The following is a 24,484-nucleotide window of genomic DNA, read 5'->3' on the forward strand; positions in this document are numbered from 1 at the left end:
GTACGACGGCCACGACCCTTTCACGTTTCCTCCTGTAAGGCTATAAGTTGATGAGAAACATTAAGGTTATCCAACATATACACGGAATAGAACACATCACCGACAAGTTAGAGACGAAATCACTCGAATTTACCTATGAATGCATTGGTAATTGTCGAAGAAAGGATAGCTTAACTTTTGACAGCAAACTGCCATTCCATAACACAATGAACACGCCATCTATTTGACACGTCTCAAAACTCAGTATGTGAAGGACTAGTCTTAAGATACTCACAAAACTTTAAAAAAGCATTTTTGTTAGCTAAAATCTAGCATTCAATCCTTAGAATTGTACAGAGAACAAAGTTCACTTGCTACTTTCATGCAAATTTTCCGGAAGTATACCGGAAGTAAGCGATAGCGCCTTAACCATTGAGCTGCCGACAAAATAAACCAAATATTCGTGATCTCCATGAAATTTGGGGTTGATTGGGTGTGATTTCAACGAAATCCAAAATTTGGCCAAAATCGAGAATTTTCCTGAACAATAGTTCAGGAAAATTCTTGAAACCGGAAGTACGTGTACGTAAAAAAAACAACATGAACTTTACCACAAATTTGACGAGGATCACGAATATGTGGTTGTTTTGTGCTTCAGATGAATATTTACTTAACTACTGACAGAAATGAGAAAACCGGAAGTAGAAAAAAAGCACATTATTATTAAAAACTAACAAGTGAGCTTTGTTGCTGAAACAGAAACTGACAGCCATCACCCAAAATTTCCTTGTTGTAGCAACGAGAAATTTCTTGAGAGGTGTGCAAAGTTAACGAAACTAAACTGAGCGGAAAATGATCAAAGGCTTTGCCGTCTAGCGCCAGGAAAAAGAAACGTTTACATGAAAACAATGTCCGCTCTAGCTCGTTTACACTTAATTGAAAAAACTAAAAATTAAAGGCAAGTAACTTTGATACTCACGTAATATTTTCTCCAAGTTACATGGTGACTTGCGACTTTTTTTTTGGGTTGAGTTAACACTTAGCACTCACTTAAACTGTGTGAAGTTTTAAATACGCGGAAGTAGTCGGCATGACCCACTAATTGGGTTTGGCAATACTTAATCTGCTAAAACATTTTAAAATATTCACCTTAACAGTTAACACTGCATCGAAACGTGAAAGACAAACGGCACAGAAGACCAATAAGCACAGTTAGCAATATAGGGAATAGCAGCCATTGTTGTTTAACTGCTGTTGTTGTTAAACTGCACTGGCACCTAGTGGGGGATTTCTGGACCTTTCTTTCCTCCAATCCGAAGTTAAGTGTTAAAAAAATCGGTTTGAAAATATTGTGCTTATAGTCTGAATGTGAGTTGCATCGGTCCGTACACACAATGTGCTCCTAATCACGTTCGCCGCTTACCTTCTCCATAATCATTTCGCAGAAATCGTCTCAAACAGCAGTCACCTATTTATCATGTTGGTATAAGTATACTATAAAATTTCTTAGTTAAATTAAGTCAGCTTGAACAAAAGAAAACTTGAGTGATTTTACTAACTGTGTGATATTAAGAAACTTGTATTTTCGCGTCAATTACGAAATTAGTTGTGTTGAATTTCAGGATTATCTTTAATTACAAAGCGAATTTAATTCAAAAGCGAATTGGTCTACATTGGTTTGTAGCTTTGATGAATTTGTAAGAAGGTCCGCAGCTAGCTGGCCCACGGTTGCTACCGCATTGTCCAGTAGCTCGCAAGAAATCATTTGGTCGGCAACCGAAAGCAGGACTGACAGGCTTACTAACGTCACGTATGGGTCTACTAGGACTGAAGAAGATATTATTACATAAATTTAAATTATCAAGTGTCCTTAAAAGTTTGCTAAAATGCGTGCATAAATAACTTACACCAAAGGATTTGCACACTTGAAATTATTTCCGTTTCGACCGCCAGGTTGACAGGGATTTAGGAGAGATGTTGGAATTCTACTTGTCTGTTGGAATATCCCAAAAGTATTGATACCTTGTCTTCGTTTTCTTGATAACCGTTGAGCACATAAAAACGTATTACTTTTGTTATTCTTTGTTTTTATGGGTTCGTTTGCGGCCCGATCAAAGACATCATCTAAAATTGCATTCTCTTCCGGAGAAGAAAAGTAAGGCGTTCTAGGGTCATCCATGTCAACACACTCTCCCTGACAGTGAAAGATGTTGTAACCAAAAAGTTCAGAAGGTGAGCAAGGTCCACGAGTGCCTAACCCATAGCAGTATCCATATTCATCGCCGTTGTCATCGTTACTTATTCTTGATTGTTTAACTGGGACCAATTGCAGGAGGCAGTCCTGATATCTATCAACAAGTTGACAAGTGTTGGGGAAACACTCTAATTTACCAGATGAACTAACGGATACAACCTGATTGGTTGGACACGGCCCTTAAAAAAAATGATAAAAGAAAATTAATTAACAAATAATTTGGGAAAATTGGCGTTTACTGTACCTTGGGTAAATAAAGGAACGCAATCGTCTTCTTCCGATGGGAATGGATATTGCCCAATAGGACAATCACAAATTGGATCTCCGTAAGCCGAGTAATAAAGACGCCTACCTCCACGACACTCTTTAGTATCGTAAATATCGTGACAAAGACCATCTCGACCGACGAACACTTTTTCTCTGCCACAAAGGCGAGGAGTGCATATTCCCTAAAAGTTTCACAAAAATCACGTTAGATAAAATACAAATACACTATTAATTCTAAAAAGAATTAAAATCCCACCTCGTAAGTATACGGGTCGACCGTAATCCAAAATAACACATTCTCACAAGGTCCTTTCTTCAGAAGTGAATAACAGTATCCATCGCCCTTAAATCGGACAGAATAGTCTCCACAGCCATCATCAGGATAAGAAGAATTAGACGGTTTTCCATTTTGTGGAACTTTTGCACCACTAAGCGGAGGATAATTCTCACACGAATTGTCGGCCGTACTGGAGACATCACTAGAATAGGTTGGCGCGTTGTTTGCCAATACCAGTGGGACAGCAGCTGCAAATATTATAGCTGAAGCAAACATTTCCTTAAATGCTTCGTGTTCTTTTAACAATAACGGGTTTGTCAGGGGCTTTCCCTAGACTCTTTGTTATGGCGAAACAAACTCTGTCTCTGTTTAATTAACTGCAATCTTTCTATGAAAAAAATAAATAAATAAATAAAAAAAAAAAAAAAAATACATTACATTGCGTCGAAATAATTTAGCCTTAGAAATATTATAACTTAAACTGTTTGTTTTTTTTAATTAGAATAATTTTTTATACCGTGCTTGATGAGTGAAGAGTAACAAACCACTGTTACGTCAAAATGTCTGTACAAAATATCTGTTAAAAATTCGAATAAAATACAAACAAAATGTAAAATAGTAAAAAATTAAAAAATAAATAAAATAATCAAACTACAAAATAAAATACAAAAAATAAAATAACAATACAAAATACGGCAGCCAAAAATACCTGTACAAAATACTTGTTACGTCAAAATATCCGGTTGGAATTCGTTCTTCAGTTGAACACTCGATGGACCCGTCCACAGCCAAAGGAGGTTTATATAGACTAGCCAGTCCACTCTTGCTCCCACATCGTTTTTCGTTCTCTCATGAAAGAGATGTTGGTTGGTTGTCACCCTTCAACGGAAAAAGAAAAAAACCTTAGTACAGTTCTACATTCGAAAAAGAGAAAGGCAAACACCATAAGCGTGTTGCGTAAACTGGTGTAAACCATCCGCGACAGGTTGGCAATGGTAATTAAACAGGTAAAACAAAAAAACGACAAATCAGTGTACGGGATCACCTTGAAATAAGCATTAATCGGAAGAAAGACATCAATCTCGTACCAGAAAAGGGTATAAATATTATTATTAATAAGGTCATGAGACGAAAGGCCAACACCCACTCCTACTTGGCAGTCACACCCAAATTTGTTGGGCGTTTCAACTTCCGATTGGCTGACCTTCCTTGTACACCTTCTTCTCACTTCAAGATCGTAGCTTCAAGATCTTCGTTTCAAAGATCGTCGCACGCTAGGACCTCCGCCGATGGATATAAGGCATTTGATTTGATTTTGACTGTCTAACCATGCTTGATGGTCCCCGCACCGCCGACCTTCTTGTACAGCACCCAAAGACGAGGAAGTCTTGCGTATTACTGCATTGTAAACAAGCTCGAGTTTAGTGCAAATATTTTCTAATCGTATTTGTTCCTTCTATGGTAGCTATTTACTGTTACCTTGGCACATTTTACTGAACAGTTCAGGGAAATTTAAAAAAAAAATTTTTTCGATAAATCAATTGGAATAATTGTTTTAATTAACAAGAATTTGAGGCCACTACCGCATAATTGTTGCATAACGTAACGAGAGAGGGGAAATAAACAACGAGCTGTTAACACCCGGGAATAGAACGTCGAAAGAGTTTTTAGTTTACCTTTTTTTTAAAGAAAGTGAAGCGCAGTTCTTCGTTGAAAAGGGGGGAAAAAAGAGAAGAGCCAGATAATTGAAAACAAATGGGAAAAAAATGCGCAATAAAAGAGCGAACTTTGTAAGTCTAGATCTATGGACAGCTTCTGTATGCGAGAAATGTAAATGTACGGAGGAAATCCAAAATGCTGATTCCGCATGACTAGCCACAACGACAACTGGCGTAGTCTCTTATTTATGTCAAAGAGGCTAGTTACTCTGGTATTTCTGCTTCAAATTTTAAGAAATTTTGTCTGATCATTCAAATGGTCAACTAAACGAGTGAAAGGTGTTGACAGTTGAGTAGAAGGGTAGTAAAGGAATCGGAATGAACAGAGATCAACTAGGATAGTAAAAAAAAGGGATATTAAATCTTACGGTATACAAGTTGGAAGCGCTATTATAAAAAAAAAATATCAGGACTGTCGAAATATAGCTATGTAAGATAACTGAGAAGTGGTATTGATAACCACCATATGTACATGCTGCTGCAGCATGGCCACCGGAGCGAGTTCAAATCTTATACAGGGGAAGTTGACCAAAAAATATTGTGCTCCGAACGAGAAAAAGGCCATTCACTCCGCATCTTAAAATTGGGTTGTATAATTAGCACAGATGCGAGTGGCGTTAAAATTCTATGATAAAAGTAAGTACAAAGGGTAGTTGCAGCACTAACCTGATTAACATTTTGTTTTGTTTCTAATTTCAGTTTAGGAAATGTGAGTGTGAATCTGAATGATTACGCACTTTGCTTGTGATTAGTGGCTTGGCATCACGAGGGAAGACGTGTTATGGCAGAAATGAGAACAGACCGAGCCTCAGCCAAACTTCGGTTTTTCTTCTGTAATTCTAAAAATATAAATTCAAATAAGAGAAACAAGCACGTAATTTTAAATTGTGACATACCAAACAAATCGGCAAGGATGGGTTCTTGTATAACCGGGGCGGAAGCGACGATGGCTGCCAAATTATCGATTTTCGCTGAAGGACCACCAAAGAATTACCCAATTCCAAAAAAGGATTTTTGAAAACAAATTCGGGGATGACGTCAAGTGGAAAATCTTCTGCAATAGCACTGCCTGCTGATCACGTGTCACGATAAAACGATCAACTTCTTCAGTGAACACGTGAGCGTATGACGCGTAAGGCAAGAAAAAGTAATACCGTACTATTTAAAGATCTTCGTAGTCCTTTGCTGCGGCGGGGACGATCTTGTAGTGGCGGCGGCGATCCTCCTTGGTCCTGGGTCCCATCTAGAGTACATGAAAAAAATATGGTTAGACACTTAGAAGAAAAAATATATACCTAAGATCCATTGGCGAAGATCCTAGCGTGCGGCGATCTTGAAGCGGCTCCGGTGGTGGTGGCGGCGGCGGTGGCGGCTGCGATCCTCTCCTCTAAAGAAAATCCAAAAACATTAATAAAAGAAGTTGAAGGCATTCAGAATCAAATAAAATGTACCTCCGACCCGTGGGCCAGGGTCCTATCTTGTAGTGGCGGCGGCGATCCTCTCCGGTCCATGATCCTAATTACATCAATAACAAATGATGGATAAACTTTATAGTTCTTTAAACCACAATCAATTAAGCGAAAATAGAAAATATACAGCTAAAACATTCAATTTAGATTCCAATTTCCTGAAAGAAAAAGGGTTATTAGTTGACACGTTAGGGTTTGGGATTGCTAAAGACGAATTTTCTACACCACAGAGGCACCAAAGTAAGTTGGCAAGTAACCCTATCGTGAACTTAAACCTAAACTTAGCTTAACCTACAATAGCCTTAGCTTAGCTTAACGGCTTAACCTACAATATCCTTAACTTATGCTTAACTTTAACCTCATCTAGATTGGCTTACTCTAATTAAGTAGCTACTGGTGTGGACAACAAAGAAGGTGAATCAATCTACGAACACAAGATTATTACAGTGCAGATGCAATTGTGCTGATATAGTGATGAGATAGTAAAACGAAATCTACGACCATCAACGACACAAAACACTACAAAGAAACCACGACAAATTGTGTAGGCAATGCATAAAACGAAATTAATCCAAGTGCAAAGGCGTGAAGATGCAAAACTACTGCAGCAAACTAGAGACAAGTGCACACCGTGCGAATACGTGGACTACTGAGCATTTTTGGGCCCCTAGAATGCCCACCGGCACGTCGATTCCCCGCAGCAACAACGCTGGAGGTATTTTTAAGTATTCGAGGTCAGATGAAAATAGAGCAAATTGAATAAGGGAGGAGTATCCTTTATTGACCCAATTTGAACTCACCATCGTTTGGTAGCGAACAGCCTTTGTCTCTCTCCCCCTTTAATCCTTGTGAAGACGGTGGCTTGACAACATCATCTCACAATTATGCAAGTAAACTCATGTAAGTAAGTGGAAGTGATAATTTCAAATGTTGCTTCATGTTTGCGGAGAAGGGGGGGATCTAATTCCAAAATCATGTCAATCATTCAATCATCATCATTATTATCACCTTGTTAGGTTATTTGGAGATAGCGTGGATAATGCACCAGGCTTATTCCTTATCACAAAAGATAACGATAGTTTTTTTATTAGCTTGAAAATTTACACAAATACAATTACCTAGAATACGGTTCACTAGACATTTTCCAACAATATGATTTGTTTTCTCTTTGTTTGATGTTTTCTCTTGGAGGTTTGCCCTATGTGGCTAATTCAGCTTGACCTGTCCCAGGGTTATCGTCCCCCAACGTTGCGGCTGAAAAAGTCCTGTGAAAGATCCGGTTGACATGTAACTGAACAGCCATGTCGATTCACTGGGATGTTCTTCTTAGAGAGTCAGCAATCGGAAAAGAGGGCAGGACGAGACTGCTTCACCATCCTTGTTTGGGTAACGTTCAGGATCAGCTAACCTCCTGTTTTTTATCTTCGACAATTTTGACAGGGTTCTCCCAGCCCTAACTACATGGTAAAACATAAAAATTTCATTAAAAAACGAGACTCTATTGTACTGCTATGTATTACTTTCGATATGTTCAACTCCCTTCATTTAGGTATGTTGTACGCACGTTGCTGCCTCGCAACTTGACGAGCCCAAATGATGAACCGTAAGTCAAGTGAAGATCTCTTATTTGGCTCATCCGGCATACACTACTGGTCGGATTTTCCGCCTGTCGCGATATAACAGTACACTTAAGATTTTTAAGAAAATGAAAACAAGTTAAAATTCTTCATACCATGAGTTTTCGTGCAAAGTATCCAACTCTTCCTATACATAATTGGTATTCACAAATGCCGCCACGAATGAAAGGGTGAACAACGTTCGCATCTGAATTTAGAGAAGACAGAATGACATTTTGGTCCTTTCGATTACGTATCTTTCCTGCCTTGGATTACCGATCCTTCTACATGAATTCAGCGGAGTTTTGGACCCCCAAATGGTGGGAGTGAGTTGCTCCTGGACAAACTGTGTGAGTTATTACGCCGAGTCATCCGAGAGAACCGACATCTTCTTCAGCCAAATGAATGAGTCGGTCCACGATCTAAACTCTGCAACATGTCATCGAATTCCATGTCTGTCCGTTTCGAAATTAGCAGCAAAATTGAATGAGAGAATAAAAATTAAAAAGAGAATATGAAGTTCCGACTCGGTAGTATTTGAACTCACCTATTTCCATGGAATAATCACAATAAGAAGTTTCCTGTTGCGACTCAATTTGTTCAGCCAGATTAACTGGGGTCTGGGGGCGAACTAGGACCAATCTACTAAAGACTCAATCTCCTGTAAAACACAACAATGTTAAATAAATTTAAACAACAAAAAGTTCGATTAGAATTTTACCCTGTAGGATATCTTTGTTCCTTCCGGCAACTAATCGCGGGGACGTTGAGACTCCGATGCAACCCAGTCGACCAAAGAAATAATTGGCGTATAGGCGACACTAAACTGGCAAGTAATTTCGCGATCCGAGGACCACTCGTCGGCAGCTGCTGTTGATTTGGAGATAATTTTAAAGATAGGGCCGCTGATGCTGATCCCTGTCGCCACTCCTGCTTCACTTTCATTGGCAAGGGCATCAGATTGATGCACGACTTGAATATGGGCGGTTAATCGACGAAATTTAGCATCGTCCACCTTTGATTTCCATTATTTCTCTACTGTAATTGCAAAAGCAGTGATTCTCCATCTAATTTATGATTTGGAAACCATACTTGGGTTTTAAGGAAATTTTGAATGTGTATGATGGCTGGTTTATCTTCTTGTTGGTTTACCTCAACTACTGGTATCAACGCCTTGATGATATGGTATATTTCAAGTTGTTGTTTCTGATTTTAACTCAGCTTGACAACTGGTAATTGAGCTGAAGTAGTTTTTTATTTCACAAAAGACTTGGTCTCAAAGCTCAGTTGGTCATTTGGTCCGTTGTTGAAAGAGTACCAGCTCTAAAAAACAGTAAATTGGAATTATGGTCTAATAAATATTCCGAGCCAATTTTATATTCTCGTCTAAAATTGAGAATGAAAAGGTTTGTGTCAAAAGTTTCGGTGTGTAAACTGAACTACCATACCAATGTTTGTGCGCATGTTTTCCTACTTATTTAGGTAGCAGCTTCACTACTTTCTCATTGCCTGTTGGTATCATTCGGTTTGAGGATGAGTATCAGAAATGACGTGCAAACCTACAGAAAAGATAAATTTAAAAAATTGTTGATGCACTCTGTACTCTAACAGCTTTTTTGTTTCTTCTCTATTTTAAAGTCTAAATAAAAAATATTTCACTAACCATCATAAGAAGATCAAAGCAATCTCACTTTTCTATATTTCGACCATTAACAGAGCAATACACCGCCGACAAAACAGTGAAACGTGAGGTGAAAGCCACGAGGAACGCAGACGACAAAAGATCACAGCATGATTTAATAAAGCAGTACAAAATTCCTCTACTAGGTGTCTAAAAAACAATAAATGACGCGGTTCTTTTCAAAAATGGTGCATTTGCTTACTATTTTTTTGCTTTTTGACTTTTTCATACCTTTTCTCTTTCCACTATTTATTCACGTTGATCTTACTGTAGATTCAATGAATATTTAACACTATTACTCATTTGATGATTTGAATGAGGAAGTCTCTCAAATAAACATAATTTAACATACAAAATCATTTCATTCAACATAATGGACCCTTTTAAGATGAATTTTGATCAAAGCAAATATATCATAAAATAAAAAACAATAATTTGAAGGAATTGGCAAGCAAAGTTTAAAAAACAAGTGTCTGTATGGCCATGGGATTGGATCCTCCCTAATGACGAAAAATCCATAAATATAGCATCAAAATGTTTTGAACTTTGAATGTAATATAAAAATAGATACTTGAAATTCTGAAGATATTCACAAAGGAACACGAACACGTACCGTAGTCTCAACTCTCAGTTCTCCAAGCTCGAACCAAGAATTCCACTCGTGAATGAAGCAGAAGACACGAGAAATGGAATTCCGTGAAGTAGTGCGGAATTTCTCTACCAGGTGCCTCTGAAAAGAAAACAAATTACGCGGGCTTTTTTTCAAAAACGGAGAGTACACATGTGGGTTTTGCAACAACAAAAATATGCGCAGCATTTTGATCCTGATGACGCAGCTAAAGCCCAATAATTGTCCGGCATCTTTAAAAATGACACACTTGCGTCAACGACTCTAAGAGGATCAAAGATAAAAGTTGTTAAGAAAATCCGAGTTTTTAATTTTGAATAAAGCCTAGGTTGAAAGCTGAAAGGCAAGACTTTTGTTGCTGTTCAGCTGTTTATAAGTAGCCAATTTGAGATAGACTGTACCTGGTGTAATAACTTAAGTCATACACCAGGTCCACGGAAAACTGAAAAACTCCCATCACAGAAAGTCAAAATCCAATGCAGACTCAATTCTTTTTTTTAAATCCCTTGTGAGAGGGCGGGCGGTGCTGCTATCTACCGTTGAGAAGAAAAACCCGTTTGTATGCGCAGAAACGGCAGAGATTGCCATTGAAAAATAATGAGCGAACTGTAAAAACCGGAATCGTTTCAAAACGTTCCGGTTTGGCGACACAGATTCGCCATCTGTTTGTTTCTCGTTTTTTCAATTGTTAACCTTTTAGTGTCGTGTACATTACGAAGGAAAAAGAAGCGGCCACAATGCCGCCCGCCGCCCGCCGCCCAGTTGTAATCTCGACAAGAGAAAGCGCAACGTCATCCAGTCAAATGATGACACAACAGAATTGCTGGGCTCCATCGAATAGCATCCGTCGGTTATCAGTTGTCGAGATAAGTTTTTTGGTCGAGGGGCGTTGATAAAGGGGGGACGTTTTACACGGGTGTGAGAGACGGCTGTTTATCACGCCGACCCAGAGAACTAAACTGTCAAACACAAATTGAAAGTCAGAGAGTTGAATCGTCGTCGTCGTTTGGCTGGCGTGTTTTGTTGCAGCCATGTCGGCTGAATTTGTAATCTCGCCGAAAAGTTTGGACGACTCTGCTCTACTAGTGTCAAATTGTGCCTTCCATCCGCACGAACCCGTCCTGGCCTGTGCCGTGCAGGGCGGACCCGTTCGCCTGTACCAGCAGCCGGACGCCGTCGGCTCCATCGTTCCATTGTCAAAGTGGAAAGAGACCGTCTTCAATCCGGTTTCCACACAATACCCCGTTTCCGACGCCTCGTGCCTCCAGTGGGACGTGAGTTGTTGTTGTTGGCTCAAGAGAGAAATTCTAATTCGATTAACCTGTTCACCTGGAAATTGATTTTAAAAAACCAAAAAGGCAGACGGGAGGCGATTAGCAGTCGGTTACCAAAACGGAACGCTGATCCTGTGGAATGGCGAGGACGGATGTCGTTTGCTCGAGAGGCGAAAGCACACGGCCAGAATCGGGAGCATTCGATGGAATCCAATCCGGACCAATGTCTTCGCCAGCGCCAGCAGCAACGACAGGGTATATCCAATCTAAAAAAAAACAATCAGCGGCGGGCAATAGAATGGCACTCGAGCACGCGATCTCTCGTGACGAACCTCTAATGCGATTTTATTTCATTATATATTGTTCCATATAAAACACAGTCGGCCTTGGTGTGGGATGCTGACAAGAAACCGTCGCCACTCGTTCAACGATTCACCGACGCCGATCGGATTGACGACGTCGTTTGGATTTCGGCAACTCGATTGGCTTTCTACTCGAGAGACCAGACCGACGGAATCATTCGCATTTGCCAAATCGGTAGGGAGAATCCGATAATGGCCTTGGTGCACGGAGTAAGTCCATTTGATGATACATTACGTCTTTTAAGTATTAGATTGGATAAGATTCATTTTGAAAAAGTGTCGCTATAGAACTCGATCAATTCCGTACGGTGGAATCCTCAAGTTAACCTACTCGCTTCCGTTTCATCTTTTGTGACTAAAGGAACGGGTCACGTCATGTTGCAGGTACTATAATAGCGAGAAATTTTAAAATTGATTTTCATGCAATTTAATTCGATTGATTATGTTAAGATCTGGTCGCCGGATCAAAATGATCCAATCAAAACGTTAATTCAAGCACAATCAGAGGTCCGATGTATCGACTGGTTAACTCAGGAAAACGGTGCTAATAAACCTTTATTCGTTGTCGGGTATGAAATAAGATTCATCAAAAATTACGTTGGCTATTTTCAAATTGATTTTGATGTTAAGGGGTTGCGCTGACGGTTCGACAATCGTCTGGAACTTGGACGACGAAGGGAATAGCCACAAAAGACTTGACGACGGCCATTACGCAGCAATTAACGACCTGTGCTTCTCGCCGAATAGAAGATGGCTGGCGTCCATCGACAGGGATGGCCAATTAATCATCAGATTAGCCGAGGTATTTCTATTTCTATCGACAACATTTCAGCTACCGGTTGCTGCTGACAGAGTTATTATGTATAAATATAGGATTGGCGAAAAGTGTACGAGACAAAGACGGAGGCCAGTAATTGCCAAAGAGCTCTTTCGTGGAGTGGTTCCAGTGACAAATTGGCTATCGTCAATGCTCGTTATCAGGTAGTATTACAGTTATGGACATTTGTCGTGACGACCCTACAGCTACTCATCGGCAAGGGGAAAGTTTCTTAACTGGACCCGAGACCATTTTTCATTGACTCTTCAATTTTGTCAGGAAAAAACAAAAGTTTTTCAGGAGGTTGCACACACAATTCACAATCTCGGCGAAACGAAAAATAAAAATTTGATTCGGGCAAAAAAGAAACTTTCTCCTATCGCTGGATGATGGACGCCATATTATTCCAGTTATATGAAAGTTGACTAAAAATGTATTTTGTCTCCGACAGGTTTTTCTTGTGGAAATCATCCATTAGACCCCGAGCAATCTTCAACTTCAATTCACATGCAAAATCATCCAGCCATTTTAACAACTTTTTCTATCCTTTTTATTTTTCAAATTTCCCGCCGTACGGGAGTGTCTCAAATAGTGCAACTGCCACACATCATAACACGAGTCGGGAAGGAGCGAAACGTGACCGTCTTATGTTTGCATTTGCACACACTACACCGCTGAAATTCGCGCTGCTTGTTCAGCGCAAACGTGCAAACGTGGCCATTTAGCATATCGAGTCGACGAAAATTATCCGCCGAATCGACGAGTTGCTAATTGGCAAAACTTAAACAAATGTTTTTAGTGGACTGGTCAGGAATAGCTCGAATTTTAGCAGTTTTCTCACATCGCAAAATCACAAGATTAACGATGCAAATTTAGTTAAAAAATGGAACGAAATTTTTTATGTTTTCATCATTTGGTTTTTCGAAAAACGTAATTCAATGAAAGGGAATAGTTTGCTATGAACAAGATAATAAACTAGATAATATTTGGTTTATTATTTTGTTTTAAACTAAATAAAGACTCAATAAAGAAAATCCTAGTCCTCAAAGTATTGGAAAAACCTGTACGTAGTTATGGGTGTTTAAGTTGTTTCACACTAACGAGAACCACCAAGTGACTTGCTCACATGGTTGTTGTTGGACAAGAAAATTATGAGATGACTTCATAATTTTCTTTAAAGTTTTCTTCTAAATTCTAATTCGGCCATGGTGGCCTCAGCCTGACCTTTGACAAGTAAACAAAGCTATGCCTGGGTCTGCCTCTGCTAGACTGGCACACTACGAAATAATTCACGCTCAGGTTTACGAAATGAAGACACAAACATACTTGCCAAAATAGTAGAGAGTCCGTTGAGAAGTGAAAACTATTCCCTTGTAGGTTATTATCTCTGATTTCTAGTATTGACTGGGGTAATCTCAAAAATTAAAAAAAGAAATAACGTTTTCACGTGTCGTTTGGCTAAATTGTAGTCTGCAATCTGGGGCGGGCCTATTTTGCATTTGCCAAATTGCGAAAAATCAGTTTTTAATTGAATCGAATAAAACCGGATAACAATTAACAAGATAAAAACTAAATTTAAGTAAATGAATAAAACTTTTGCATTTTTCGTTTAATAATTTGTTTAATCATCGAAAGGAATGTGCTTATACATTGATTTAAAAAAAACAAAAAACCACGAACCGAAAATTTTCTCATTTTTTAATTCAATCAAGAAAAAACACACTTTGACAAATAACTTTTTTTTCGGGGTGGATGGGATAAAACAGCCAAAAGGGGTATGTAGATATAGGAATGATTACTATTTTTTTTTGTCTTTTTCTTTTTGTTCATTTACGACAAGGAATGTTCCAGCAGCAAAATGGACGGGGTAATTTTGGAACTTGCCAAATGAGAGCGAAAATGAATATTTTTTGTTTTGAAATTCCCCCCCAAAAAAATAATATACCACGATATATAAGTGACTGTCAAGTACTGTGTTTTCATTTGATTTCCTTTCCTTTTTTCTTATATAGAGTAGTAGTACGTTAAGGGGGCAGTAACTTAAATTACTAAGACACACACGATTATCTCTCCCCAAACACAAAATCGTCGATGATAATATGAGGAGGGAAATGAGGAACTAACATCGTTGGATATAGTTTTAAACAAACAAAAGAAAAGAAAAGAAAAAGAAAGAAATTTAGTTATATAAAAGTCTGGTATAATAATAATACGCACAGCAATATTGCTATTCTTTGGGAAACGAATGACTCGATAATTCAGACATTCTAAAAATATTATAATTCAATTGGGAGGGCCATCTTTTTCTTTTCTTTTCAAAATGTGTTAGATAATAGTGGGGGGGAGGCAGGAAAAGAAGGACACACGTAATTAGCCATCAGTATTTTCTTCCAGTCGCCAAAAAAATTTGTTTCTTTTTTTTCCTTGTCGAATTTTTTTGTTGGTTGGTTGAAAAGTATATCGATGTCGAAGAGATCTCGTTATTTATATACACGGGGATAGATAAATTGACCGAGATCAACTCTCAGCTCAGCTCTCGCACGCACACACACACACATAGCGGACAGACATTCACTATTATTATTATTACGCTCACATTCGTTCGATCCCGCCCGCAAAAATTGGAAATCAAAAAGACGGGACAGAATTTAGAAATTTCAAGAAATGATTCACGTTGATCTTTGGTATTTCAATATTCAAATTTTTTCATTTTTCATTTTTTTTTTCGTTTTTTTAGCTTTTCGTTATTATCTCGATGATCTTTTAATTCAATTTTTTTTTTTTTAGGAAATATAATGTAAATTAATTCTTCTTTAATTTTTATTCCTCAAACCCGGTTGCCTCCGGTGACGCCCAAGAGACGGGCGGCATCATCCGCCGGTTTGGACATGAGCTGCTCCACGATGGAAGTGTCTTGAATGCCGAGCAAATTGCCAATCAGATCCGATCCGCACGGACCGCGCAGTCTCATCCCACCCGCCGATTTGGACCCGGTCTTGGAGCTGGATCCGCTCCAAAGGGCCTGCATCCGCACTTTAGCCTTGGCGGATGACCTCGACGATTCGCGACGTTGCTGCTGCTGTTGATGTTGTTGCAGCTGCTGGCGATTGTCCGAGCTGACGGATCCTTCCTCCTCTTCTTCCTCGCAATCCTCCTCCTCCTCGTCACTCTCTTCCGCATGGCCCGATCCGCCGTGCTTCCGCCGGTGTCGCAACATGGAGTGTTTCAACGTGAAGCGGCGCGAGCACACGTCGCACTGGTAGGGCCGCTCCCCGCTGTGGGTCCGCATGTGACGCCGGAGGTCTTCCGCCGACCAGAAACGGCGCAAGCAAAAGGCGCAAATGACCTGATGATGGATCAAATCAAATAAATAATTGGCAATTAATTTCAATTCGAATTGCGGATAATCTTCAATTTAATTCGAATTACCTTTCGGTTGACGTAATCGGGGAATTTCCCACGGACGGAATCGTAATCTTCGCCGTCGTCGGAAGTCGGCGCGGACGGCATGGGCGGTGGCTCGGCCACCAGGGCCCCCACTTTGCCCACCAGGTCGTGGAATTCCTCCGTGTGGTCACGCTGGAGGTGATCCAGCACTTCCTGCCTCTCGGCGTAGCCGCCGGAATCGTCACACAAATGACATTTGAACGGCAGCTGCTCGTTATTGCCGCCGGCGGCCGAATTGCCGTCGCCCGCCTGCAGCGATGGACTGACCGGATTGCTGTTGCTGGACTGATGATGATGATGATGATGGTGGTGGTGGCCTTTCTCGGAATCGCCGTGATCGCCGCCCGTGATCGATTCCGGACTGCTGAGACCACCGTGAGCCGGGCAGTGCTTGTTGTCCACGTGTTTCTTGAGATTGTCCGAAGTGGCGAAGGTCGACGACGGGCAACGGGCGCACTTGTACGGCCGGTCGGGGACGTTGCGCGAATTATCCGGGCCAGCAGCGGAGGAGGCCGAATTCTGTCCGGTCGTGTTGTTGTTGCTTCCGGCGTGTTCGCCGCCGGCACTGCTGCTGCTGTGATGATGACGCAAATGATTTCCGTGTTTGCGCAACAGATGGCGGTCGCAGTTGGACTTGGTGGTGAACCAGAGCGGACACTGCGGACACTTGTACGGCTTCTGGCCCGTGTGGGTCAGAATGTGACGCCGCAAGGAGCTGGTCCACGGGAACTTGCGGGCGCAGTACGGGCAGCTCACCCGGTGGGGGGCGTTCGAGTAGGCGCTCTTCTTTTTGCCCTTGGCGCTCGAGACGGCCTGCCCGCCACCGCCGCCGCCGCTGTCGGATCGATTGCCTCCGAAATCGCTGCCGCCCATCGACTGGCCGTCGCTGATGCTCGTGCACTCGCCTTCGTCCATCTCGTCCGTGTTGTTGCCCTCAGACGGGCTGGCCCGGTTCATCTTGTCGCTCGTCACAGAGTCTTCCGCTTCGACGTCGCGGTGCTGGCTGAAATATTGCTGGAAACTCTGGGCCACCGCGTTGGTCAGCAATTTGGAAACGCTGGCCAGATCGGTGGCCGGCTCGGCTTTGACGCTGTCGCTGCTGTGCTGCTGCTGCTGGACCAGCGGCCCTGGCTCCTTGCGCTCAATGTCGATGACCAAAGGGCCGTCCTCTTCTTCTTCCTCCTCGCCTTCATCCTCGTAGTCCTCCTCGTCTTCGCTGTGTTCGCTGTTGCGGCGCTTCTTCAGTTTCTGCTGGACGGCCTGGCGGACCTGCTCCGAGATGGGCGCCTTGCTCCCTTCTACCAGCTTCATGTCAGACTGCGACAGTTGAGGGACGATGGCCGGCATCGAGTTGACCAGGTGACCCTTCAGGTCCACCATCGTGGGCAGAGCGGCCGATTTGGTCAGGGCGCAGGCCGATCTGCGGTGTCCGCGAGGTCGGCTGGACCAAATGTCCGGGTGCTGCTGCTTAATGTGACGCTCCATGTTGGAGCGCAGAGTGAAACGGGCCGTGCAGTGCTCGCAGCCAAACGGCCGCTCCGTCCGGTAGCGGCGCTGCTTCTGCTTCTTGACCAGCACTCCGTTCTTGAGGACCATCTTGACTCCGGGGTCGTTGGCGGCCTGCAGCTGGGCCGACGAGCTGCTGTGATGATGATGGCCGCCGCTCGATTTTTTCGACTCCATCTTGATGGGCGTGGTGGGGACGGCCATGGGGACGGGACGGATGTTCTCCATAGAGTCCTGCTGGTTGTATTTCTTGACGGCCGGCATCAAAAGTCCCTCCACCAGCGAATGAGCCGACGGATGGCTCGGCTGGACTTTCTGGATTTGCTGCTGCTGCTGGGCCTGGCGGATGGCGTCGTGGTGAGCAGCAGCGATGGCCAGGGCCGATAGATCGACGGCCGGATTCTGGTGGCCCATTTCGACCAATTTCGACTCGATGAAAGCCGAGTAAGGTGCCCCGCCCAGGCCGGGATAGAAGAAAGGCAGGCCGGCCAATGAGGCGACAGTTCCGGAATAAGGAGAACCGAAATAAGGAGACGGGAACGAAACGGCCGGTTTGACATCAGTGGGAGTCGAGTGCTGTTGCTGTTGCTGCTGGACCGGAGTCGAAACAACCGGAGCCAGTGGAGGAGACGGCTGGGCCGGAACGGATGGATGATGGTGATGCTGTTGCTGATGGGAATGTACCGGAGTGACGGGCAAGGTCGCAGCAGGTGCTGTCGCCTTAGTGGGCGTGACTTCTTGTCGCCGCTTCCGCAAATCCAAAACGTCAACCGTCAAATCCAGCGGGCCGTCTTGCTCGTTGATTTCCTCATTTCCGTCGTCTTCCGACGGATAGTCGGTGAATTCCTCTTCCTCGTCGTCGTCCGAGCGGATGGAATCGTCGCGATCGGCGCTCAGATCCAGGGCCGACTGGTCGTCGTTGTGGTTGCGGCGACCGCCGTAGTAGCCGCCGCCGCCGGAACAACCGGAATTATCTGAATTGTCGCCGGCCAGGGTCCGGTTGGCGGCCGAGTCCTCGCTGAGGTGGTAGACGATGGAGGCCTTAACGGCGTCCCTGGAGGCCTTTCCGTGCCGGTTGCGCAAGTGTCGCTCGCAATTGGCCTTGGTGGTGAAGGCGTACTGGCAGTCGCGGCACTCGTACGGCCGCTCGCCGTTGTGCGTCCGCATGTGGCGAATCAACGCCCCCTTGTCCAGGCTCGTGCTCGGGCACATGTTGCACCTGTAAGGAGCCTGACTCAGATGGTTCCGGTTGTGACCTGAATGGGCAAATAAATTAGAAAATTAGAAATAAGGAATTTGATCAATCCATCCTGTCCATTTTTTATTCATTATTTTTCACGGCCGTTTCGTCATTTCTATTAATATCCCGGAATGACCCATCATTCGTCTTGAGATAAATCATTTGAGACGATATATGGATATGATGTACCCCCCTATCGGTTATCTAACGCATTTCCGGCTGCAGTGTGTTGCATATAGAAACCATCAAACAATAATTCTGATTAGCCCGACCCGAGATAAAGCCTCTCGTATAATAATAGCCAACAAATCTTTTTAAACAAAAGAAAGAAAGTCAGAAATGTTCCAATTCCAGCAAAGTGTGTTTGAACAGCTGATTGCGCAATGGTACAAGTACAACTCATCTGATGATAAACAAAGGACATCACTTCCTTTTCCCGTGTGTTTCGGATAAGAAATATTTAACCGGGGCCGAAAGAGATAAAGATTTGACGAATTTTTTGTTTTTCAAAATTTACCTTTAAGGGCGCGCAAATTAGGGAAGACGGCCTCGCAGAGCCTGCAGGGGAATTCGCCTTTGAGTTTCATTTCGCGGAGGACGGCCGAGAAGGGGTCGTCCTCCTCGTTCTTGTACTCTTCCGGCGGATTGGTCAGCATCTCGTCGTGCTGGAACAAGTTGTTGAACTGCTGGCCGCTAGGCGTCGTCAGGAACGGTGAGGAGCCAGGGTCCAGGCCAGCCGACGACGACGGGATGTGATCCGGAGTTGAATCTTTGCATGTCGGTGGTGGTGGTAGGAGAGAACTGGAGGCGATGGGACGTATCAAGGTCGCCGGATGGATCAGGTTGGCAGGGCGGCAGTTAAAGTCGACGCTACCAACACCGACGCTACCGACGCTATCGCCCACCACCAGCGACGACGGCCTCGCGTCTTCTCGATGCGGACGGATCGTCATTCTCTTCTTTTGGTGATTGGCCGGGTGGATCGGGTGACAGGATCGGCGCAAGTCGCCACCACCGCCACCCGTCTCCTCCATCTCGTGATGATGATCCTCATCGTCTATCAGCTCTTCCGCTGGCCGTGGCCGTTTCCTTCCTTGATCATCTCGCCGCTGTCTCATCGTCCGCCGGTTCTTCTGTCTCAGTCGACGGCGGCTCTGCTCGGCTTCCGGCCCGCTGACGGACTCGTTGCTCTCGGAAGCGTCTTCTTCCGAGTGATGATGCCGGCCAATATGGTGGCGGCGGCGGTGGTGGTGGTGGTGGCGGTGGCCGGTCCGGTAGAATTCGCCACCGGATTCTTCACCTTGCGACTCTTCTTCTTCTCCGTTGGTGATGTGATCATCTTCTTCTTCTTCTTCGTCTTCCTCGCCGGCCAGACTCGGCCGCGATTCAGACAGATCTGATGACACGCCCGTGTCCATCGAAGTGTTGCCTTGCTCGCCCGTCTTGTTATGACCACCGCCGTCCGCCGTCGTCGTCGCTGTCGGCTCGCTTGTCCTCGTCAAAACGAGAGGCTCTTCCGGCTCCGTCTCGGCTTTCATCGGACTTGACGCCTGCTGGAAATGTACACACACACACACACACACAGAGACGGGCCGGTTAATATTTGATTAACAAATCAAACATGTATAGAAAAATCTAAAATGGATGAAAAACGGATGGGATGGATGGAGACTGACCTGCTGATGTTTGACGACTCTGATGGCTTTGCGCTTCCGGGCGCCGACCAGGAGGGCATCGTCGTTGGTCAGTTGCTGCTGATTGGACGCTGCCGATGGCGAAGAGGCGTCCGTCTTCTTGGAGTGGTGGCGGTGGTGGGTCGTCGTCATGACGTTGGCCGGCAAGGGCGACGAGTCGAGTCCTGCCTCCACCTCCTCCATTGCGCAATCGCCGTCGTCGTGAGCGTCGCGAGGCTGCATCATCGCCTCCTCCTCTTTTCCCAACTCTCTCGACGAATCAAAAAATCAAACCAACAAACTCTCTCAAACCAAACAGCCAAACAGCTGCCAGCACACGCCGGAATTGTTTTTTTTTCTATTTTCGTCCAATTCCGCACAGTCACAAGATCAAACGATTCAACATCCACTCGAATAATAATAAAACGTCACGTTCCAATCAAACATTCACCGAATTTCACCAAATCAAAAATTGTTCACTTTGCCACTTATTTGAAATCCAACCAAAATTCAAAAATACCGCCAAAACAAAAAAATCTTTAGACAATCGACGGAAACTGGAACACTTTTTTTCAACAGAAAAGAAAAAAAAATGATGAAATCAATTTTTTTCGGGTGGGTAGATGTCAGACAACAAACGAACGAAATGAGGGGGAGACGGAATGAAAAGTGCGACCGCTCCGCTAAGCGCCTGGCGCTGGACTGAAGCTGAATAACACGGCTGGTGAATAAGAGGCTAGGCGTCCAATATGAGACGAGAGTGAGAGAGAGAGAGAGAGAGAAAGAGGAGACAGGAGAGTCAAGAGAGAAGGGGGCGCGGTCACGTGATTCAATGGAAAAGAGAAGGAAAAAGAGAAAAAGAGAAAAAAAGGTTTTTTCTTCTTTCAAAAAGCCGAAAAAAAAACTAAACTAGAAAAACTCAGGTGTGCATCCCACCGGCTGGGATCTAAGCTCCTCCCCTTGACTCTCCTTGGGACCTCTCCTCCTCCTCCTCCTCCCTCGCCCCAACGGAAAGAAGAGTGGGTGGACGTGTGTACACGAGCGTCGTCTTATCCGGTTGCTCTCTCTCCTCTCCTCTCTACTACTCTCCTACAAACACAAAAGGTGCACACAAAAGGTTTCAAACTTCCCGCCTCCCTCACAGACCCTTTTTCTTTCCCCTCTCTCTCTCTCTCTACGTTTGCTCTTCTTTTCTATTACATTATCTTTTCTGCTTATAAATGATTCAGATAGACAGCAGCAGCAGCAGCCCCCGGTTTTTTCGAGTGTGTGGAGAGAGAGAAGGGGGGTGTGGCTGCTCGTTATCGGATGAGTAATAAGATGAGAGAGAGTCGCTGCTGCTGCACCGGTGACGCGGGATCGTTCGGTCGGCAACTTGTGCCTACGTGTGCGACCGGCGAGTTATACTGAGTAGGTAGAAATAAGTGGAGCTGCGCAATGCGTCATCTTATATATACGTTTCTGCCGTTGCTGATTGACTAGAATCGAATTTCCCATTCTCTGAGATTTCAAAATGTTTGTTTTAATTGCACAGAGAGATCAACGGTCGAAAATGATCGGGTCGCTCCTTATCGGATGGCAAAAACGTGAGGGAATTTTTCTTTTTTCTATATGAAATCGATCGACATTTTCTTGAAGGTTTTTATTTTTAAAAAAGAGTTGGGTGAGATTTAATAATAAAACGTCATTATCTATTACACCTGTCCAGACCGGGAGGCCTATTTTATCCTGTAGTACATTCTCTCTCTCATCTATACGATTGTGACGCCTGGCCGTCAAGGAAAAGGGATGGGCGGGGTTTCTGAAATCGCCTCATCCAAAATTCCCCCGTCTTATCAGTTTCAGTCAAGAAAGAAAAAAAGGAAACGGGATAAAAATAATGTGACGAGTGCAACATTTGTTGAAGCGTTTTGAATAGAAAAAAGAAATGGAATAATCGATTTGGATTGAGCTCGTGAAAATCCCTCACCTATTTAGTAGTCGATACGCCTCGATTCCTTTGGCTCGTGTTATGGGCTGTCGTGAAAATGAGTCACACTCGGTGCGGCTGCGGCCGTGTCATCATCAGCTGCACGGCCGAGTCCCGGACCACAAACTTTTGTTTTCCTTCTTTCTTCTAAAAGTGTGAAAAACAAAAGGAAAAAAATGTTGGTTGTTTGAACAACGACATTTGAAATGGGAAACCCCGACGAAACGAAAAAACTTGCATGTATGTATCCTGGTATGGCTGTGATGAGTGGGGGGGATCTTTTCATTTCTGGGCGGCTGATTCCGCAATGTGCTGCTGCTGTTGCTCGGGACCTGGTCCCGTCATGTTTTTTGTGTGTTGGCTGTGCACTCCTCCATTTTCGTGATCGTTCTGTTTCGTCCAGGCTCTCGTCCTTATTTTTCCCATTCGTCGGCGCTATGTGAAGCTGTGTGCATGCTGCTGGGCTGCGCAAGCTGTGCCATAGTTGATTGATCAACGCAGAGACACTCAAGTGGGGTCTTGCGTGATTGACGTCATCCCAGCAACAGCGAAATACAAAAACAAGACCGCCCACTTTATTTTTGTCTGTTTCAAGCTGCTGCTGCTGCTGCTGTGCTCTAGATAATAACGAATAACGAAAATGTATACATAGGAAATGCCAGTTCAGGTTAATCTCCGGTCATAACATTTTTAAAAATATCAGAATAAATGTGAAAATTTGATGACGTTCTACAAATGAGTCATTTAACCTGACAAGAAAAAGAGATAGATATTTGTCCTACCTTTAAGCTTGGGAATACACGGCTAGGCATTTCGTCAATCCGTTGAAAGGCCGCCCTCGTGAAACCAAGGATGCTATTTATCTAAATCAAAAATCAAAAATGGATTACGAAACATATTTGCAGGAACAACAAGGAAATAAAAATTGAAATTGAGACAGTGGGTGAACCCTGGGTGGATAAACAAATGCAAGGTTTTCATGTAATACACTGTAGTTATGCCATGCATCATTAAAAAATCTGGCAGGTCAGGGGTTAATAAAAGTGACGAAAATCATTACCCAGCCGATGATGCTGTGATTGCTGCTGATGTGATTTTGCCAGCACAGGGAAAACTGACATGGATTGGCTTGAAATCTGCACACAAAGGAAAAGGTTATGCAGTGCAAACAAAGTGCCATGCATTGACAGGAGGGGGGCTTACATGATCAATGCTAGTCAGGAACCAACATTACACAACTTTGGAACAGGTTTCTCTTTTACTCTTTAAGCTCCCATAATCATTCAATTTGTATTCTCACTTTTATTGACCTGCTAAACAGCATGGATTCTATATATAGGGACATCAGCAGAGTTGACACGACCATCACATTTTTATAATTTGGTTTGTGGCTTGATAACGTGTTGTTGAAACCCAACGTTAGCAGACGACATTAATCTTTTAATTAGCCATGCTTGTTTAAGATATCGATAGAAATGATTTTTAAAAAAATCGACTAAATCCAAATTTGATTTGATTTCTTTATTTCCATTTGAAATTTAAAAAAAGGATAAGATATTATATACAATTTCTCTATTTTAATGTGATGCAATATTCTTTCTTCCCCCCAAGTTTGTTGTTCAACTTCCGCTATTTAGTCCGGTTCCTTTTGTCAATTGACGTGATCCATGTAAAGACGTTGGCAGGGGGGACATTCCAGATTGCACCGGATGCGGAGAATGCGCCTTGTGCTGGATATTGCGCAGCACTTTGGTTTGTTTTGATTATTCAACAGAAAGCGGATGATGAACACAACAGATGACGAGAAGAAGAAGAAGAATTGCGGTCGTTCGAGTTTCTCAGCCGACCCATCAGCCATCAAGTGAAAGTTGAACGACCTTTCAAACAAGAAAACCTTCACAAGGTTTTCAGTTTCCATTTTGTGCTGCTGTCGACATTCAACACCTCTCAACACTCAACCGATTAGCTGCTAAATGCATCAGGAGAATCGTATAATCGTAGAGCGTCCATCTCTTGTTTGTTTGTTTGTCCACATCCAATCATCTTCGAATTTCCACACGATGGGATCAGCAATCATCTCTCACAATTAATGATGATCAAATGGGGCCCTGTTTTGGTCTAATTCTGCTGATGATGTGTTCATTATATAGTCTCTTCAAATCTATACTAAACGGAATCGATTGGGAAAAAGTTGTTTCAGCAGCCTCCGATGTTGTTGCTGCGCAGACACTATAATCAATTTATATTATAAGAGCCGAGACGATGACGGTTGAACCATTTTTCCAAATGGCTCTCAGGGTTGTTTTT

The 24,484-nt window shown here is 43.3% G+C and overlaps 5 protein-coding genes across 6 annotated transcripts in view; 1 reads left to right on the top strand and 4 right to left on the bottom strand.

The window, feature by feature from the left end:
- The window catches only part of LOC124313083 (dipeptidase 1-like), a 1,013,891-nt gene that overhangs the window by 317,932 nt on the left and 671,475 nt on the right, over positions 1-24,484 (bottom strand). The window lies entirely within an intron of this gene.
- Positions 1-24,484, bottom strand: part of LOC124313366 (vitelline membrane outer layer protein 1 homolog) — a 242,008-nt gene that overhangs the window by 40,380 nt on the left and 177,144 nt on the right. The window lies entirely within an intron of this gene.
- Positions 1,579-5,576, bottom strand: LOC124313259. 2 transcript variants are annotated; one of them, XM_046778088.1, is made up of 11 exons: positions 5,392-5,576; positions 5,162-5,334; positions 3,866-4,175; positions 3,721-3,739; positions 3,487-3,656; positions 3,295-3,354; positions 2,757-3,165; positions 2,478-2,682; positions 2,050-2,412; positions 1,887-1,972; positions 1,579-1,806 (listed from the first exon to the last, which is right to left on the bottom strand). In XM_046778088.1, exons 7-10 carry the CDS (start codon positions 3,051-3,053, stop codon positions 1,965-1,967), a joined length of 873 nt encoding a protein of 290 aa, XP_046634044.1. In that variant the 5' UTR covers positions 3,054-3,165; positions 3,295-3,354; positions 3,487-3,656; positions 3,721-3,739; positions 3,866-4,175; positions 5,162-5,334; positions 5,392-5,576; the 3' UTR covers positions 1,579-1,806; positions 1,887-1,964. The 2 variants fall into 2 exon arrangements, with proteins under 2 accessions (XP_046634044.1, XP_046634045.1); XM_046778089.1 differs by having other exon boundaries at positions 3,487-4,175.
- Positions 10,581-14,006, top strand: LOC124313180 (F-box-like/WD repeat-containing protein TBL1XR1). The gene is made up of 8 exons (XM_046777962.1): positions 10,581-11,163; positions 11,248-11,418; positions 11,544-11,735; positions 11,814-11,909; positions 11,976-12,094; positions 12,156-12,327; positions 12,399-12,506; positions 12,794-14,006. The coding sequence occupies exons 1-8, from the start codon at positions 10,921-10,923 to the stop codon at positions 12,818-12,820; spliced, it is 1,128 nt and encodes a 375-aa protein (XP_046633918.1). The 5' UTR covers positions 10,581-10,920; the 3' UTR covers positions 12,821-14,006.
- LOC124312802 (ras-responsive element-binding protein 1-like) lies at positions 14,026-21,101 on the bottom strand. The gene is made up of 4 exons (XM_046777270.1): positions 20,212-21,101; positions 19,053-20,085; positions 15,772-18,551; positions 14,026-15,688 (listed from the first exon to the last, which is right to left on the bottom strand). The coding sequence occupies exons 1-4, from the start codon at positions 20,452-20,454 to the stop codon at positions 15,170-15,172; spliced, it is 4,575 nt and encodes a 1,524-aa protein (XP_046633226.1). The 5' UTR covers positions 20,455-21,101; the 3' UTR covers positions 14,026-15,169.

This window comes from Daphnia pulicaria, chromosome 9 (genome assembly GCF_021234035.1).
Source record: "Daphnia pulicaria isolate SC F1-1A chromosome 9, SC_F0-13Bv2, whole genome shotgun sequence".
Classification (NCBI taxonomy): Eukaryota; Metazoa; Arthropoda; class Branchiopoda; order Diplostraca; family Daphniidae; genus Daphnia; species Daphnia pulicaria.